The sequence below is a fragment of the Danio rerio genome, chromosome 14 (genome assembly GCF_052040795.2).
Source record: "Danio rerio strain M-AB ecotype USA chromosome 14, GRCz13ab, whole genome shotgun sequence".
NCBI lineage: Eukaryota > Metazoa > Chordata > Actinopteri > Cypriniformes > Danionidae > Danio > Danio rerio.
The window spans coordinates 8,691,038-8,710,582 of NC_141034.1; the positions used below are offsets into that span (position 1 = coordinate 8,691,038).

At 36.5% G+C, this 19,545-nt stretch overlaps 2 protein-coding genes across 3 annotated transcripts in view; one reads left to right on the plus strand and one right to left on the minus strand.

Moving 5' to 3' along the window:
* zgc:92242 overlaps positions 1–14,751 on the minus strand; it is a 36,644-nt gene extending 21,893 nt beyond the window's left edge. The window contains exons 1-2 of one of the 2 annotated variants that reach the window (XR_015506750.1): positions 14,673–14,751; positions 8,740–9,101 (exon numbers count right to left, since the gene is read on the minus strand). Coding sequence is in view for 1 of the 2 variants with exons in the window: in NM_001002626.1 (NP_001002626.1) it covers positions 8,740–8,920 (181 nt within the window). In the remaining variant the exon portion in view is untranslated. 2 annotated transcript variants of the gene reach the window in all.
* Positions 1–19,545, plus strand: part of psd2 (pleckstrin and Sec7 domain containing 2) — a 197,712-nt gene that overhangs the window by 13,305 nt on the left and 164,862 nt on the right. The gene's annotated exons all lie outside the window — the stretch shown is intronic.

Consider the following 19,545-nt stretch of genomic DNA (forward strand, 5'->3'; position numbering starts at 1 on the left):
ATTTGTAAAATCATTAATAAAAACATCAGGTCTATTTTTACAAGTGGCTGGATATTTTTCCATCCATATACAGTTAAAGTCTGAATTATTAGCCCCCTTTTCATTTTTTTTTCTTTTGTAAATATTTTCCAAATGATGTTTAACAGAGCAAGGAAAAGTCAGTATGTCTGATAATATTTTTTCTTCTGGAGAAAGTTTTACTTGTTTTATTTCGGCTAGAATAAAAGCAGTAATAAATAATTTAATTTTTAATTTAATTTAATTTAATTTTTAAACACCATTTTAAGCTATTTTTTTCGACAGTGTACAGAGCAAACCATCATTATACAATAACTTGCCTAATTACCCTAACCTGCCTAGTTAACCTAATTAACCTAGTTAAGCCTTTAAATGTCACTTTAAGCTGTTTAGAAGTGTCTTGAAAAATATCTAGTCAAATATTATTTACTGTCATCATGACAAAGATAAAATAAATCAGTTATTAGAAATTAGTCATTAAAACAATTATGTTTAGAAATGTGTTGAATAAAATCTGCTCTCTGTTAAACAGAAATTGGGGAAAAAATTAGCTGGCTAATAATTCTGACTTCCTTTGTAAATCACTCTTAAGCTCTCTGTATATTGTATATTATTAAGAATAGGTTTTCTGCCTTTTTGCTATGTCTCACCATAGGATGTCCAGTTCAGGAATAAAAAAACAAACAATGAAAAAATGTTAGTGGCTCCTTATATTTTCTCAAACATCCGACTTCAAACGACATAAATGTTTCTATTAAAAATAAAATAATTACTGACTATTTGTCAACTAGCCCATATGCTAATATTGACATACATTAATATGTATAATCCATTATTCATCAAATACAATCCTGAAATCTGACATCACATCCTGTTGCTTATATATTCGCTGACGCAAATTAGATGTCTTAAGTAATTCCACTGGCTTAAATCTAGTCTGACCACACCTCAAAGCCTCCATTTCTTTTCCAATTAATCGCACGAACATATTAAAAGAGGTCTCATTGGTGATTTCGGTCTTCACTGGGCATCGAAAGCATCTCGGGTACAAAGTTCCAAAAACAGCTCTTAGTTTTGTGTGTTTATGTACAGAAACAACTGCCAACAGAAACTTCATTCGTATTTATCTGACGTAGAGCTCACACACAGTATCAACCCACTGAAACCAGACACAGAGTGCTGAGCGAGAGAAAGAGAAAGAGAGACAGCTGCGTTTCACAATGCTGCCATTGACTTGAACTGTGAACCCTGTCAGTTGTGCGTCCGTGGAGACCAAATCAAAAGAGTACAGAGAGAGATTTAACTGTGTTCATGTCAAACCGAAGTAAATGAATGAGAGCCGCACTGCAGGACTGTGACACGGCAACTCTCTTTTTGTCCAAGAGCTAAAAAACACATCACAAAAGGCCTTGTGTCACATGTGGCCCATGTGATTTGGTGCTGAAAAACAGAAGCCGGCAGAGAATACCAGCGCTATTGATAGGAACGCTTTATGAGAACGTTGACGTCCCCAAGCCAATGTACAAGCTAACGTCAATTCCTGTTTGGTTGGATTCCATTGTCATGAACTTGTACTGAATGTTTTTTTTTTTTTTTTTCACTTCAGAGGAACTCGGGTTCAGGTTCTCACACATGTTATGTGTTTTGAAATTCCATATTTACAGCATGTTACATAAACTCATTGTCGTGGTTTAAAAAGAAATGTTATATAGTGACAGATAGAGTGGATTAAACTGAAACGACAGCAATCGAATGCATTTACAAAGCTTGTAGCTGAAGCTGATTACCAGCACTTGTCCATACACTGTTAAAAATATACGTAAATCAGCAGATTCACGTATTTTGTTGTTCATGTTTTCATCTTTTACTGTTTAATTATGCTTTTGAATTGCATTATGGGATCTTGATCTTTCTTCCAACAACTTTTAATCTCGAAAAGTTAGAGAAAGTGACTTTTATGAACATGTCTAATACTTTAAAGTGATATATTATCTGGGGTGGTGTTGTAAATTAAGGGACAAAAATAGTAATTAACTGCCAGTACATTTGATGTTATTTTACAGACTTATTTATTTATATATTATTTCTTATACACTACCTGACAAAAGTCTTGTCGCCTATCCAAGTTTTAGAACAATAAATAATAACTTGACTTCTAGTTGATCATTTGGTATCAGAAGTGGTTTATATGAAAGGTCTAGATTCTAGACTCTAGATCTAAATAAAATACGAACATGCCTTGATTTTTAATTATTTAATTAGGACTGTAAGGTCTGCCCTTGCTTAGACAAAAGTTTTGTCATCTAACAGAAATAATCTAAAGTATAGAATATAAAGTCATGGTGCAGTGGAAAAAGATTTAATAATGCGTATGACTCCCATGAGCTTGGACAACTGCATCCATACAACTCTGCAATGAAGTGTTCTTGCAGGACTCCCAGACTTTATCAAGATTATTTGGATTCATCTTCAATGCCTCCTCCATCTCACCCCAGAGATGCTCAATAATGTTTATATCTGGTGACTGGGCAGGCCAATCCTGGAGCACCTTGACCTTCCTTGCTTTCAGGAACTTTGATGTGAAGGCTGAAGTATGAGAAGGAGCGCTATCCTTCTGAAGAATTTGCCCTCTCCTGTGGTTTGTATTGTAATAGGCAGCACAAATGTCTTGATACCTCAGGCTGTTGATGTTGCCATCCACTCTGCAAATCTCTGGCACATGTATGTAACCCCAAACCAAACTTGAGACTGATTTCTGTAAGAATCTTGGGTTCATGTGGCTTCCAATAGGTCTTCTGCAGTATTTGTGATGATTGTTATACAGTTCATCTGATGATTTATTAGAAAAATCTACCTTCTGACACTTTTCCAAATGATCAACTAGAACTCGAGTTATTATTTGATGCTCTTAAAACTGGGATTGCTGACAAGACTTTTGTCAGGTAGTATACATTATATTATTTCAAGCTACTAAAATGTCAATAAAAATCACTTATTAAACTGTTAAACTGTAGAGTTGAATTTTCAACATCAAAAGTTGACAGAGCAGATGCCAACATCTCATAATGCAATTCACAACCGTAAATAAATAGAAAACTCTTGTGAATAACAAAATACGTAAATTGTTATTCATTCATTAATTTTCTTGTTGACTTAGTCCCTTTATTAATCCAGGGTCGCCACAGCGGAATGAACCACCAACTTATCCAGCAAGTTTTAATGCAGCAGATGCTCTTCCAGCCGCAACCCATCTCTGGGAAACACACATATTCACACACACACTTATACACTACGGACAATTTAGCCTACCCAATTCACCTGTACCGCATGTCTTTGGACTGTGGGGGACACCGGAGCACCCGGAGGAAACCCACGCAAAGGCAGGAAGAACATGCAAACTCCACACAGAAACGCCAACTGAGCCGAGGTTCGAACCAGCAACCCAGCAACCTTCTTGCTGTGAGGCGACAGCACTACCTACTGCACCACTGCCTGATATTTTTTACTGTGTTGGGCCTTCTACACTAAAATGGATACACTAGACATGAAACTACAAAGTTGTTGGTTTATGAAGGTTTAGTCACAGGTTTAGTAAAAAATGATTATAATCTACAATGAATTTTAATCAGTCCTGCAATGAATTCCAAAATGTAACACCTTTAACTGAGAGAACACTCTGAGCAAATGATGATTTGCAATATATAACTTCTCTCTCTGGTTGATCTGCTTTCTTGGAATTTCTCAAAAAAATTTGCATAAAGTCATCGAGGCAATTATTAAAAAAAAACTTTAGATAATGAAAAAAAGACAAAATGAGCTGAATTTACTTCTTAATTACTTCGGATCTGACAATGATGACATCATTTGCTTTCCGTCTAATAGTTTTCAAAGCTCTATTGTAGAGATTCAAACTGATTAAATATGGAGGGATTTCTCTGAGACCAAATAGGCAATTCATACACCATATGACAATATTCATTCATTCATTTTGTTTCGGCTCAGTCTCTGTTTCAGAGGTTGCCACAGCGGAATGAACCTCCAACTATTCCAGCATATGTTTAACACAGTGGTTGCCCTTCCAGCCGCAACCCAGTACTGGGAAACACCCATACAATCACATACTACAGAAAATTTAGCCTACCCAATTCAGCGCATGTCTTTGTATTCTGGGGGAAACCGGAGCACCCAGAGGAAATCTACACGAACATGGGGAGAACATGCAACCTCCACACAGAAATGCCACCTAGCCCAGCCGGTGCTCGAACAAGTGACCTTCTTGCTGTGAGGCGACATTGCTAACCACTGATTCACTGTGCTACCCCATAAGACAATACCATAGAATTAAAAGAAAAAAGCATGCTCATACGTTAAACAATTTTGACATTTTATTTGCCTTAGGGTTAGGGTTACCATTTTGTGGGAGTGGAGTAAGTGCATTATTCTGTGCTTCTGAATGGCTGTACTTAAATTACTCTCGTGCTTTTCTCGTGCAAACAGCCAAATTGCTTATCACTGCAAATTTCATCACGTAGTGTGTTGTTAGGACACGGGGTTACAAAGTGACTTGCTCATCTAACGTTATGTTCGTAATATTTATATAATTTGCTAATTAATAACCACCTCATGTGGAACTCTGAATCTGCGTCTTTTTTGGAGTCTGCTACTGTCCACCGTAGGTCATGCACGCACACTTTGAGAGGGTTCCTGACTCAAAAAATGAAATATGAGGTTTTCCACCGAGGCAACCCGTGGTGCTGAAAAATAATTGGCTAAACTGGCATTGGGCGGGTTAAATGAACCAAAACAAAAACAGCCATTTTGGCAAGTAACGCACATTTTTAAAGCAGAATATCTGACCTGCATTGTTTTTCAGATAAACAAGAATGTTCACTTAGCATGTTTCTTAAATATCTGCAAACATATTATGGTATTTTATGCTTTACAAGAGACAAAATACATACATACAGCACCCTTATCATTATAAATAATGACACCTTGTGTTCACTGCTTTTTAAATATGAAACAAACCACAACAGATATTGTTGTGATATATTATACTCTTTTTTTTTAATTATAACATTAAAATGTTATGGTTTATGGTACAAAATGCGTTTTTCAGATGCAGGAAAACTGCTCCAACTTTGAGTCCATTCTCAAGTGACTGCATAATGTTTTCTAATAATAAGCTAGTAGCTGTTTGTGTTGAATGGTTTTGTCTTTCCACATACTGACATTTTTAACATTTTTGGCTTCTGTTCCTTGCTCTCACTCTCTCTTTCTCTCTCTCTTTTTAAATCTCAGTTCCATGTTGCTCTATTTTTACATCTGGTCTGCTTCATGAGAACATTCCAAGCCCGAATCTCTAATAAAGCACATCCTCAGGCATTAAAGTGTTAGAAAGACATGAAATGTTTAGAGGAATTTATGGCAGGCGGGCCCCTGTGCTATCAAAGGGATCCCCCCCCAAATAAAAGGCTCAACTACTTGCGTATGCTGATGCGATGGAGATAAACAGTAATCTATTGCAGAGCGATTTGCATGTGAGAACTCTGTTGTGGTGCAAAGTCAGGATTGAAAAGCTGGAATGTTGGCTCAGGTTTTGGCCCTAAAGCTGAAGGATGTCTCTGTGCTTGTAATAATGCGGCTATTTCAGGACGTTTCATTTGCTTTCGTCTTAAAAATATGTGCTTGCCTTTAAATGTTGTTATTACATGTTGTGCTAGTATTGGTTACATCAGTGAGGGTGTGTTTTGAGTTCATTGTGTACATCTTTCGTGCAGTACATGCATAAAAGGGCGAGAAGAGATTTAATAAAACTGAATCATTTGTTGATTGGATGCGTTCACACTGTAAAAAAACATGTTAAAAAAAGGGCTATGCAAGTATTTAAATGACAAAACCGTTTAAATATTTGGAATCAGTATTCTAAAAAAATGCTGAAACCCAAATATGGTTTTCAGTAATCTTTTAATTATTTTTTTAACAGTTGGGTTTGTCCATTCCTTCATTCATTTTCCTTCGGCTTAGTCCCTTATAGATCAGTGATCGCCACAGCTGAATGAACTTATAACTATTCCAGCATATGTTTTACACGGCGGATGTCCTTCCAGCCACAACCCAGTACTGGGGAACACCAATACACACTCATTTACACACAATATGGCCAACTTCATTCATTCAGTTTCTTTTCGGCTTAATCCCTTTATTAATCTGGGGTCGCCACAGCAGAATGAACCACCAACTTATACAGCATATGTATTATGCAGCGGGTGCCCTTCCATGCCGCCGGGTTTTTACATGTTTGACCTAAAATTTGTTTAAAGAATCTAACATGGTTTAAAGTTTTGAAAGAGTGTAAAATGAATGTTATTGTATAACTTTTCATTTAACTACTGGATATAATAATTTTATGTGCTTAATGGTTGCGTTTAGAATATGGGTTAGGTTTAGGGTTAGCTGCTTGTTATTATTATGCATAATTAAATGTAATCGTTTACTAGTTAGTGTGTGTAACAGAAATCTTAAAAATAAAATGTTACAGAAATGAAAACTTTTGCTCAGTGACACTAAAGGTATTTCTATTAAAAAGTTGTTTAAGACATTTATTTCAGTATAATAATGCACCTGGCGGCACGGTGGCTCATTGGTTAGCACTAGTTTGACAACAGAAGCATAAAAATATTTCTGAAATATTTGTTTATAAAGTTGTAGAAAAATTGGATTTGACTGTGTAAATGGAAATTATACACATTTAAAAGGTTGAGAATGAAACTGTTTTGATGTCTTATATATGCTAATTAGTGCATTACATCATCTAGTGATATTTCAGACAGGCTTTAGCTGTACTATTACAGCAATATTACATTACATTATGTTACATGATTAAATAAACTAATCCTCAAAATGAAACGCTGTACATTTACAAAATGCTAAAAACACCTGTCTTAATGTACCCTGATCAGTAATAAATTAAAAACAGAACACACTTTTAGACTACTATTATTAAAATAAATATCATTATTTGAGGAAAATAACAGTATAAGGCAAAATATTTAAAAGGATAATTCAGTTTTGTAACAACAAAATGACAAACCAAAGTGCTGATTTTAGTTATATAAAGAGATTGTCAAGCTCTTTAAAAAGCCCAAAGTTTCTGAGACTTTTATTTCAGTATGTTGATCCACTTCCAGCTGAAATGGAATATTAAGTAGGGGGCGGGGCTTTCTTTTTGCACATTCAAGATGGGCATGGACATACATACAGTTATTAGCCCCCTTTAAATTATTAAAATTTTTTTGTAAATATTTCCCAAATGATGTTTAGCAAAGCAAGGAAATTTTCACAGTATGTCTGATAGTGTTTTTTCTTCTGGAGAAAGTCTTATTTGTTTTATTTCGACTAGACTAAAAGCAGATTTAAAAATTTTTTAAAAACATTTTAGGGACAATATTATTAGCCCCTTTAAGCTCTATTTTGTTCAATAGTCTACAGTACAAACAATCGTTAAACAATAACTTGTTTAATTACCCTAACCTGCCTAGTTAACCTAATTAACCTAGTTAAGTGTTTAAATGTTACTTTAAGCTGTATAGAAGTGTCTTGAAAAATATCTAGTAAGATATCTAACTCACAATATAATACTAACTCACAATATTAAGTTATTGTGAGTTAGTAAGGCCTAGAATTATTTGTATTTTTTTTTTTATTTATATATTTTTTATTTTATTTTTATTTTTTGTTTTTGTACTTCTAAGTAGTTTGATTATGCTTTTCATATTTTTTGTAAACCTCTGGCATTGTTTTGTATGTGTCGTTCTTGCATTAAAAAAAAAAGAGAGAAATCTTCGCAAACCGCATGAAACCAACCAAAACCACCAGCTAAAGATTTCAGTTAAGAATGTAGAATGGGCATGGTTAAGAATATTGTGGCTGAACCTGTCAAACTGTCGTCAATAAAGAAGGATTACCACTGAACATGTGAAAACAAATGCTCGAATTTGATTGAAGATTACCAAAATAAACTTTGTTTTTCAGTGGATTAACGTGCACTGAGGAATCACTCACCTAAAGAATAACTATCTTCGCTAGCAGAATAAACATCGTAAATTTTGAAAAAGGCAGTGTATCACCAGCCTGATCTCACGAGGAAAAGTAACTATCTTACGTTTTATCAGTTTAGTAGCTAATATGAATTCTAATGAGTTTAGTCGTATGAATATGTATGGTTTAAAAAGGAGGCGTGGCACCAGAACCCACCCCTAAACCCAATCATCATTGGGGGATAAGCAAATCATACCACATGTAAATTGTACAAATAAGATCTTACAAATTCATACGAATTGGCCACTAAAAAGTTACGAATTGCCATGAGATTGTGTTGGTATCTCCAAACATATTGTTCAAGAACTTTCCACAAGGGTCAAGTTCAACTACTAATACTATCTCCAGACATATTGTTCAAGAACTTTCCACAAGGGTCAAGTTCAACTACTAAAATGCGTCATTGGAACAAAATGAAAATAATCTGCTTCATATTCTCAATAAATACCCCGCTTTGAAGTCTAGTTATGAACACACAATAGGATTGAAAGCAAACACCTTGACCTGACTGAAAAATACAAAAGCCTCTGACTGTTCTGTAATCAGTCTTTGTCTCCTCCTGATGCCATCAGAATGACAGACGTGGCAGTATTCTTAGAAAGGGTGTGAGCGCGTTCATACCTTTCTTTTTCCGGAGCTTTTCCTTTTTGATCTCCCCCTTGCTCTCCTGCTCCTCCCGCTCCTTCCAGCGCCGGACTTGCTCCTCTCTCATTTTGAAGAACAGGATCTTCTTCTGCTCTTCATTCAAGGCTTCTAGTACATCAGGGTCAATGTACATGTCGGCCAGGATTTGCTGCAGCATGCTGCTTGTTTGTATGTGTGTGTTGTAGGTTTCTGAAAAAATGTGCTGATTAAAATCTTTCTCTGCTCCTTTTTGGAATTCTTATCGCCCTTTCTTCACACAAAAGCCCTTTCTATCTTGTTGGCATTGGCATTTTAGATCCTGCTGGTTCTGTCCCACACTGTGGCCATGTAATTCCAGTCTGGAAGAAAGAGAAGGAGAAAAAGAGGATTTATTTCTGTTTCTGTTGCCTTTTTTTTTTTGCTCAGTCACCTTATATGGCCGTCTACTTTATATCTCTGTGTTTATTCATCCTGATTTTACTCGTAAAACTACAAAGCTTCCCACTCTAATTTCCTCTTTCTGGAGGAAGTGAGCAGTTTTATTGCTCTTTTTAAGCTTATTGAGGCTTAATGAAGCTCCTGTTTTGTTTCGAGTGGTTTTTTCTTCACTGTAAAAATGTGACAAAACGAACGTAATGGCGACAAATATTTTTATGTTAATTTAACTTAAATTTGATTAAGTTAATCAGGTTTTTGTTTGCACTTTATTTTAATGTACTCTTCTTATAATTAATTAACCATTAACTAACCTTTAGCTCATGCTTATTATTACATTAATAATATTATTTATAATTAATTATAATTATTATTACATTATTTAGTAATTATTAATTAGCTGCTGCTTACTGTATTAATAGCAGTGGTGTAAAGTAAGTAATTACTAACTAAAAACAGCCATATCACCCTGCAGCCAAAGACCGGTTACTCACTGAAGCTAAGCAGGGCTGAGCCTGGTTAGTACCTGGATGGGAGACCACTAGGGAACACTAGGTTGCTGTTGGAAGTGGTGTTAGTGAGGCCAGCAGGGGGCGCTCAACCCGTGGTCTGTGTGAGTCCTAATGCCCCAGTAAAAGTGAAGGGGACACTATACTGTCAGTGGGCGCCGTCTTTCGGATGAGACGTTAAACCGAGGTCCTGACTCTCTGTGGTCATTAAAAATCCCATGGCACTTCTCGTGAAAGAGCAGGGGTGTAACCCCGGTGTCCTGGCCAAAGTCCCTCTATCGGCCCTTACGATCATGGCCTCCCAATCATCCCCATCCACCGAATTGGCTCGATCACTGTCTCTCCACTCCACCAATAGCTGGTGTGTGGTGAGCGCACTGGCGCCGTTGTCCTGTGGCAGCCGTCGCATCATCCAAGTGGATGCTGCACACTGGTGGTAATGTGGAGAGACCCCCCTCATGATTGTGAAGCGCTTTGGGTGTACGGCCATACACAATAAATGCGCTATATAAATACACATTACATTACATTACATTACATAATTACAAATGCTCAAATTACTGAAATTAGTTACTTCTTCTCAGGAATTGTAATTTACTGAGTAGTTTTAAAAATGTGTACTTTTACTCTCACTTGAGTACATTTTTAGTGCAGTATCTGTACTTTTACTCCACTACTTTCCTTCAACCTGCAGTCACTACTTTATTTTTTCTTGTCTATGGGGATTAGAAAAATCAGTCCTGTAATTCCCGTCCAATCAAATCACACAAAGAAGGTAAATCGCTTCATAATGAACTACCTTAAGACATGGGCGATTTATAAATGCAGCAAACTGTTTGGAAGCATTAAAAGTGTCCAAGAAGATGTCCAAAATCTTTACACGCGTTGACCCAGAGACTGTTTAGATGCATGTCACTGACGAGAAGATGACAGATGTTTACTGTATGGGGACCGAAATGGCCTTAAACACCCAACAAGCACAAGACATCAACATGACGTCAGATTGACGTACCCCAATGTCGTGGGGACGTTGCATTTTGTTTGGTATTCACTACGATCTTCTATGTAAAGCTGCTTTGACACAATTTACATTGTAAAAGTGCTATACAAATAAAGAGGAATTTAATTGAAATAAAAATCAGGTTGACGTCAGAACTCAATGTCAGACCAACTTCAATGTCCAAAAAACCAAGCAAATATCAATGTCTAATGATGTCACAGCTTGAAGTTGTGTGAACGTTACCACTATGACATCTATCAGATGTTGGATTTTGGTTGCCATACCTGATGAATAAATATCAGTATTTGACATCAATATGATGTTGGTTTAAGAGGTTGGCTTGACGTTGGATTCTGGTCACTTTCTAACAACCTAAAATCAACCAAATATCAACGTCATTTAACGTTGTTATTAGACATCAAAATAGCGTTATCCTTAGATGCTGGCTAGACACTGAATTTTGGTCACTTGACATTACAACCTAAATCTAACCTAATATCAACGTCCTATGACGATGTGTGCCTGCTGGGCAATAACTAAATGCACTACAGAATGTTACGTTTACACACATCCACAAATTACATGTAAATGCATCAGATTTTCACAGCTTAGTACTCACTACTCACTTCTCTTGAGTACTTTTAAAAGGGCTACTTTTACTCATACTTTGAGTAATTTTTACAGCAGACACTTTTACTCTAATTGCACTACATTTTTAGGCAAGTAATGGTACTTTTACTTGAGTATGATTTTTCAGTACTCTTTCCACCACTGATTAATAGGTAGTTGGGTTTAGGTATTGGGTAGGATTAGGAAATAAGATTTTGGACTTTATGTGTACTAATAAACAACCAGTATTTTATGAATAGACAGGTAATTAAAAAAAAGTGATTACAGTTTGCAGAAGTATAAACAATTATGTCAAATTACAGTTCAGACAAACTTACATTAACATGTTTACTTACTTTAGTTTTAAGTAAATTCAACCTATTGCTTTTAGGGCAATGGGTTTACTCACTAATAGTGAGAATTGGTGCAGATTCAATTTTACCATATTAACTTAATATTTTTAGTTAGTTTGATTGATTTTAAGCTGAGAGTACTACACTGTAAAACCCAACAGTCAATGAAATGAGTGTAGTTGGCTCAAAATTGACTGAAAGTTAATTCTACTCATATAAAAAGAGTTTTGAACTCTTAATGTTAATTAAATACCTCATTACTTCAACTTAAACGGTGTAAGTTCACAGTACTCATATAGATTATATTTTTAACTCAAATGGTTTGTTGGTTTCCTCAAATGGTTTGAGTTACCTGAACTTTTTGGGTTTTACAGTGTAGAAAGGTTAATTTGATCCAACTAGAAAGTTTGAGACAGGAAAAATTATTTTACAGGAAGACATTTAAAAAGACATTTTGACTCACAGAAATGAAAAATCTCAATTTAAATGTCTTAGATTTTTGGTTGTTAAACTACAAATAATAAATTTTCTCTAAATCAACTTCTCAGCCTCAATTAAAACAAAATATCTTAAATACTGAAATTATTTTCATTTAGATTTTTAAGTGGAACAGTGCTTTCAACTACTGACAAAACATATCTGAACAAAACAAAACATATGCTATTTTACTGTTTATTTAGACAACAAGCAATCTTTTATGGGGGTTGAGAATGTAAACTTCTGAAGCTATAACTTATACCGACTGTATTAGTATACTTCTTTATACAGAGTGACATTGCTAACTGGCTAACTTATTAGCTGCTAACTTATCAGCTTTTCGGTGAAATTCGACTTTTTTAAAAATATTTCAGTCATTGAACAACAGTGGATTGTTCTGTGGCCAATCAAAAAACAAAAGAAGATTTCTTAAAGTGGCTAATAATATTGACAGTTTTGCATAAAAATAAAAAAAAAACACTTTTTGTTTCCAGACTGTCTCCAGAAAAAAATATAATAGGAAAATCAAATACTGTGAAAAGTTTCCTCACTTTCTTACAATCCAAATTTCACAAGAGGGTATGACACCTTTTCAGCGGCTGAATTGAGGCCAGTGGAGAAACTTTTAAACACTGTTGTTAGCAGTCCTGATTGAGGCAGTGTTAAATGTCTTTTCTAAAGCACTAGAGGACACACTTAAAGGAAACACTCCATTTTATTTTAAATAGGTTCATTTTACAAGTCCCCTAGAGTTTTTTGAATTCATTCAGCCAATCTACTGGTCTGGCAGAAGCACTATTAGCTTAGCTTAGCATAAATCATTAAATCGGATTAGATCATTAGCATCTCACTCAAACAAAATATTTTGATATTTGAATATTGATATCCTTCTATTTAAAGCTTGACTAATCTATACACTGTAAAAAATTATATGATCAATTAGTCCTGGCAGCATCTGTTTTCAGGTAATTGCAACTTCATTTTATACATTATGCATGTCAGTTTAACATAATATAAGTTCACTGGACTTATAAGGTTAATTTGATTCAGCTTAAACATTTAAGGCAACCAGGATTTTTTTTTACAGTGTAGTTACATTATATGTACTAAGACCAATAAAAAAGAATTTTCTAGGACACGGTACAGCAGCAAAGTTTCTTTATTATTATGTCACAATGAGTATAGCTCCTTCTATATTGACCTGAAAAATAGCAACAGTCAATCTTAGTACACAATGTACCTACAAAATAGAATAGTCAAGCTTTAAAAAGGAAAATTATTATATCACTTTTTTAAATGTTTTGAGCAACATGCTAATGGTCTAATCTAATTCAATGATTTATGCTAAGCTAAGCTAATAATGTCCCCGCTAGACCTGAAAATCGTCTGAATGGATTCAAACATGGTAAAACTCAACTCTTTAACTCTAGGGGACTTGTAAAATAAGTCTATTTCCAAAAAAAGTGAAGTGTTCCTTTAAGGTGACTACATTTATCTTTTTCTATTATTATTACGTCACAATGAGAATATAGTTCTTTCTATATCAACCTGCAAAATATCAACGTTTTAGTACATGATGTAACTACACAATAGTCAAGCTGTAAATTGGAAAATGATCAAACCTCTTGAGATTTTTTGAGTGACATGCTAATGGTCTAATCTGATTCAATGATCTATGCTAAGCTAAGCTAAAAGTGCTCTCGCCAGACTCAAAGATTGACTGAATGGATAAAAAATGGTAAAACTAAACTCTTTAACTCTAGGGGACTTGTAAAATAAGTCTTTAAAAAAAAAAAGTGAAGCGTTCCTTCAAGGTGACTGCTTTTATTCATTGCTGTCTATTTTTTTATATGTGATTTTATTTCCTGCTGTGTTTCAAGGAAGGATTGTTGAGACAAATGTTCCTCAGAGCAGCTGTGAGTTTTCACATTCCGAGTCTGTGATCCAGCCGGCTGTTCTGTTTGATTCCAGATCTCTCTTTCTCTCTCTCTGTCTGTTGACTTTAGCAGAACCAGCATCAACATTTGACTTTATTTAGCTGAGTTTCTCATTCAGTCCCGCAGCGTCCCGTCAGTGTTTACACAGATTACTACAGCGTTTCACTGCTTAACCACCTCTCCGTTTCCTTTATTTCCTCCCAGCCAGAAATTAATCCTACTCCGCTACAGCATTTCACAAACAAAGAGCCTCTCTGTATTCAAAACCAATCATGCACCAGGTCAGACATGTTTCGCCACCAGACAACTAACAAAAGCCATTCAAAACCAACAAAGGAGTGCTAAATTAATAAACATCTGCACTTTTTTTTCATTTTTAATCACAACCGCTCAGTTTACACAAGCAATACCAACAATCTGCGCTTCAAACTAGTTGAAATATCATGTTAAGATTAAACAAAGACTCAAAAGTTGAGCAACTAAAAGAAACAAAGCAAGACTCTGGAATAAAACACTCTCTGTTGTTTGAGACAGAGAGAAGATAGAGATAAAGAGAGAATGAAGACAAAGAGACGCTGCTGAAGTGGCTGAGAAAGAGAAATGTACTCACATTCAGAGCTGGAGAAGTGTGCTGTGGAGTTGTTGGTGAAACGGCATGTGTGTGTGAATGTGTGTGCGTGTGTGTGTGTGTGTTTCTCTCGGCTGCTTTGTATTTGAGAGCTCTGGTGTGACATCATAGCATTCTTTCTCCCTCCCTCTCTCTTTTCTCCTCCTTCTCGCAGACTTGCTCCCTCAAACTCTCCTCCCTCTGTTTTCTGTGAGCCTCATTGGCATGACAAAAACAGCTACATTTGAATGGTCAAATCAGTTTGACTGAAGTTGATGTGGGAAATAGTAAAAGGTTTAAGTTAATGCATTAGGTCTTTAATTTTTAATGTTAATTTATGTATGTGGGTCAAAAGACTGAGATGTCCTATTTAGTGTCTGCATCAAGTAGTATTGATTTATGTCTTGGAAACATGTTATATTCAAGGAGTCTGCTTTAGTGTTAAAAATAATAATAATTTTCCAAACTGCTACGTAATTTACACTGTAAAAAATGCTGGGTTCCACACAATCGATTTGTGTTGGGACAGCATGAATGAATTAAGTTAGCTTATTAGTTTTCACACATTTAAGTGGATTAAATGTAAAACAATTAAGTTATCGTCCCCAAAAAAACCTCAATAGTTGTTTGAGCTCCTTTTAAATTGAACAAACAGTAAACGTCATTTTTTAAGTGTAATAATAGTTTAACCAGAAATCAAAGTGCATTCATTTACTTGCGCTTTATTTGTTTTGTACCTTTATGTTTTACTTTCTTCTGTTGTGTAGAACACATGAGAAGATATTTTGAATATATGTTGGAAACCTGTAACCATTGACTTCCATAGTATTTTTTTTTTTCTAGTCAAAGGTTATAGGTTTTATAGAATTAGTGTTCTGCAGAAGAAGGAAATCGTAAAGGGTTGGAACTACTTTAGAGTGAGTAAGTAACAAATACATTTTCATATTTGAAGAAACTAATACTTTAAAAGGAGGACTTATTGTCTTTTCATTCATTTTTCTTTGGCTTAGTCCCTTATTTATCAGGGGTCGCCACCGCCAACTTTTCCAGCATATACTTTATGCAGCGGATGCCTTTCCAGCTGCAACTCAGTACTGGTAAACACCCATACACTCTTACATTCACACCCACTCATACAACTACGGCCAATTTGTTTCCTTAATTTTTATTCTGCATGTCTTTGGACTGTGGGGAAAAACCAGAGCACCTGGAGAAAATCCATGTGAACATGGGGAGTACATGCAAACTCCACACAGAAATGCCAACTGGGCCAGCCGGGACTCGAACCAGCAACCTTCTTGCTGTGAGGCGACAGTGTTACCCACTGAGCCACCATGCAGCCCTTATTACTTTTTATTGGACTTGTTCTATAATAATAATAATAATAATAATAATAATAATAATAATAATAATAATAATTCCTTACATTTATATAGTGCTTTTCTGGGAACTCAAAGCGCTTTACACATAAGGGGGAATCTCCTCATCCACCACCAGTGTGCAGCATCCACCTGGATGACGCGACAGCAGCCATTTTGCGCCAGGCCGCACACCACACATCAGCTGATTGGTGGAGAGGACACAGAGATGAAGCCAATTCTGATATGGGGAAGATTAGGAGGTTATGATGGACAGAGGCCAGTGGGCAGATTTGGCCAGGATGCCGGGGTTAAACCCTCTCCTCTTTTTCAAAAGACATCCTGGGATTATTAATGACCACAGAAAGTCAGGACCTCAGTTTAACGTCTCATCTGAAAGACGCCGCTTGCTGGTTCACTCGGCAAATCCCCGTCACTAGACTGGGGCGTTTGGACCCACACAGACCGCAGGTTGGAGACCCCCTGCTGGCCTCACTAACATCACTTCCGACAGCAACCTAGCTTTCACATGTGGTCTCCTATCCAGGTACTGAGAGTTGCAGAGAGCTAGCTGCCGGATGTTTCGGATTATTCTACTACTACACTGTAAAAAAATTAACTCCATTGAATTCCATTAAACTTACATTATGTTAAACTGACTTTAAACAGCCTGCGTAACTTCAAATAATGGTGTGAAGTCACTCAAATGAAGTTGGAACATGATTAACTTTACAATGAACTGAAAACTTATGCTGTCATAACTAACTGATCATGTATTTTTTTACAGTGTAATTTTCAGATTTGTAACTTTTACATTTTTATTTTGCAATTTTAATACTTATTTTGCTACTTCTATTTATTTACTTATTTTATTCTTATAGTCCCTCCAGGTGCTCCGGTTTCCCCCACAGTCTAAAGACATGGGGTTAAGGTAAATTAATAAACTAAATTGGCCGTAGTGTATGTCTGTGAATGAGTGTGTATGGATGTTTCCCAATACTGGGTTAAAGCTGGAAGAGCATCCGCTGCATAAAACATATGCTGAAATAGTTGCCGGTTCATTCCGCTGTGGCAACCCATGATGAATAAAGGGACTAAGCTAAAGGAAGATGAATGAATTGTACTTACTCATTTTCAGGAATATAACTTAAATGAAATTCCAATGATTACTCTAGGTGACACAGTGGCGCTGTAGGTAGTGCTGTTGCCTCACAGCGAGAAGTTTGCTGGTTCGAGCCTGTGTGTAATTTGCATGATCTCCCTGCGTTTGCGTGGGTTTCCTCCGGGTGCTCCGGTTTACCCCACAGTCCAAAGACATGCGGTACAGGTAAATTAGGTAGCCTAAATTTTCCGTAGTGTATAAGTGTGAATGAGTGTGTGTGTGGATGTTTCCCAGAGAAGGGTTGTGGCTGGAAGGGCAACCAGCGACCTTCTTGCTGTAAGGCGACAGCACTACCTACTGCCCTACCGCGTCGCCTAAGTTTAATTAATCTACGCCAAATATAATTTAATTTACAGTAGCTAAAACCTTTTGATTTGTATAATGTATTAAGGGCTAAAATTACCATGAGATTTAATAAATGTATAATAAATCAAATTTGATATCAACCAGTGTAGATACCTTTTGCTTATTGTAAAGTGTTACATAAAACCTTGTTTTCAAGCTAAGAAAATAGTTAATAATACAGTAAAAAAGCTAAAATATTCATGAATTTCATCGATAATTAAATAAATATCACTCAGAAATGAACATGTTTACTTGTAACGTTCAAAGTTTGCCTTGTTTAAAATATGTACAAAGCATTTATTCATGTAAATCTGTCATGTGAAGTTAAAGAGTACTTAAAGAGCAGTAACGCAAGTGTTTGTGTCTGTCTGAAAGCTCTTTGTGTGTGTGTGTTTTGTTAAATTCCACATTCTCCAGTCTATGACATCATAACTGAACTTTACACTCACAGATGTATTCAGGTATACATTGAGCGTATGACGCGAAAAACTCATTTTTTCTCTCTCCAGATGACGCGTTTCAGTGATTGAGTGAAGCCTATAGATAGACTTTTGAACAGTAATTATAGTCATTAGCGCATAGAGAGACACTGTTGACTTCTTATCTGTTATCTAGAGCTACATGAGACACACTTGAGTTTACGACACTGTGTTTCATTGCTTTCCTGTCTGAGAGATGATTCATGTATTACACTGAATCGTAGTATGTGTTTTCTTTTCAGTGGGGTTTTGGGACAAACTTATTTCCTTTAACAACCAAAAATATATTGATGTTAATAATTACATAGTGATTGTGTTCACACTGTAAAATGTATCTGTTGGTGCATCTGTTAATTAATAATTTATAGTGGTATTTTGGGATTTAAAGGGGATTCACAGTTTAATAAATTAACATTTTTAATAGCTCAATAAGAAATGATAATAAATATAGGAATGTTTAAAATATGAAAAAAATATGATAAAATATGAGGAACTGATATTTATCAGTTTTTTTTACACAAATATGGGAAAATATGAGGAAATCATCAAAAAAAATGTATATATATGAGGAACGTTCGAGGTTACTAAAGTAACCCTTCGTTCCCCGAGGAGGGGAACGGAAGCACTATAAGTGGATTTGATTGTAAAATCCACGCATTGGGAGGTTCGGTTCAGAAGCTACTCGTCTGAAAGAGTATTGAACGGGCCAATTAAGAATGAATTGGCAGCGCAAGCCTGCGCAGGTGAGCGGCATAAGCAATCAACTGAGTATATAAGCTCACCTGGCGCAGCAGACGCTATCCTTTTTAAGCTGAAGAGACTTTCAACAGCTAAGGGACAGTCATTATGGCGACGGAGTATAGTGCTTCCGTTCCCCTCCTCGGGGAACGAAGGGTTACTTTAGTAACCTCGAACGTTCCCCTTCGGGGGGAACTTCAGCACTATAAGTGGATTTGATTGTAAAATCCACGCATTGGGAGCCCATTGAAAGCGCCATAATGACTGCACCTTACCAACACCCCCGATGAGGAGATAGTCAAGCAAGCGTGACGCACCCACATCATGGGGGGCGCGGTCCTCCAACGTGTCCCTGGCCCTAATTTATCCTACTTCAACAGAAGTTTTACGGATTTATATATATTTTTTGGGGTGTCGTGAGCATCTAGATAATTCTAGGAAATACGACAGTACGTTGGGAAGCGTGCAATCCCGATAGGGAGGACGCTGCGGAGGCCATCCGTTACCCAAGGGGGGATAGATGGCAGAATTTACATATGGACTAGCCCTAAAAAGGGGGAGTACGCATAGCAAAAGAGTGGTTAGCGGGGAGGGAAGACACGGGTCCGCCCAGGGGGGGGGGGACTTAACCGTGGCTGAATAAGCATATGGGATCGCCTAGTGGGGACCACGCATAGCAGACACCTTTACCCAAAACGCGGGCTGACCAGCGGGCAGACCTACAACGTAGTGGGCCAGCAAGTGACTCCTCCGCTGAGTCAGTGCTGGGGGCCACGGAGGAATCTGCAGGGCTC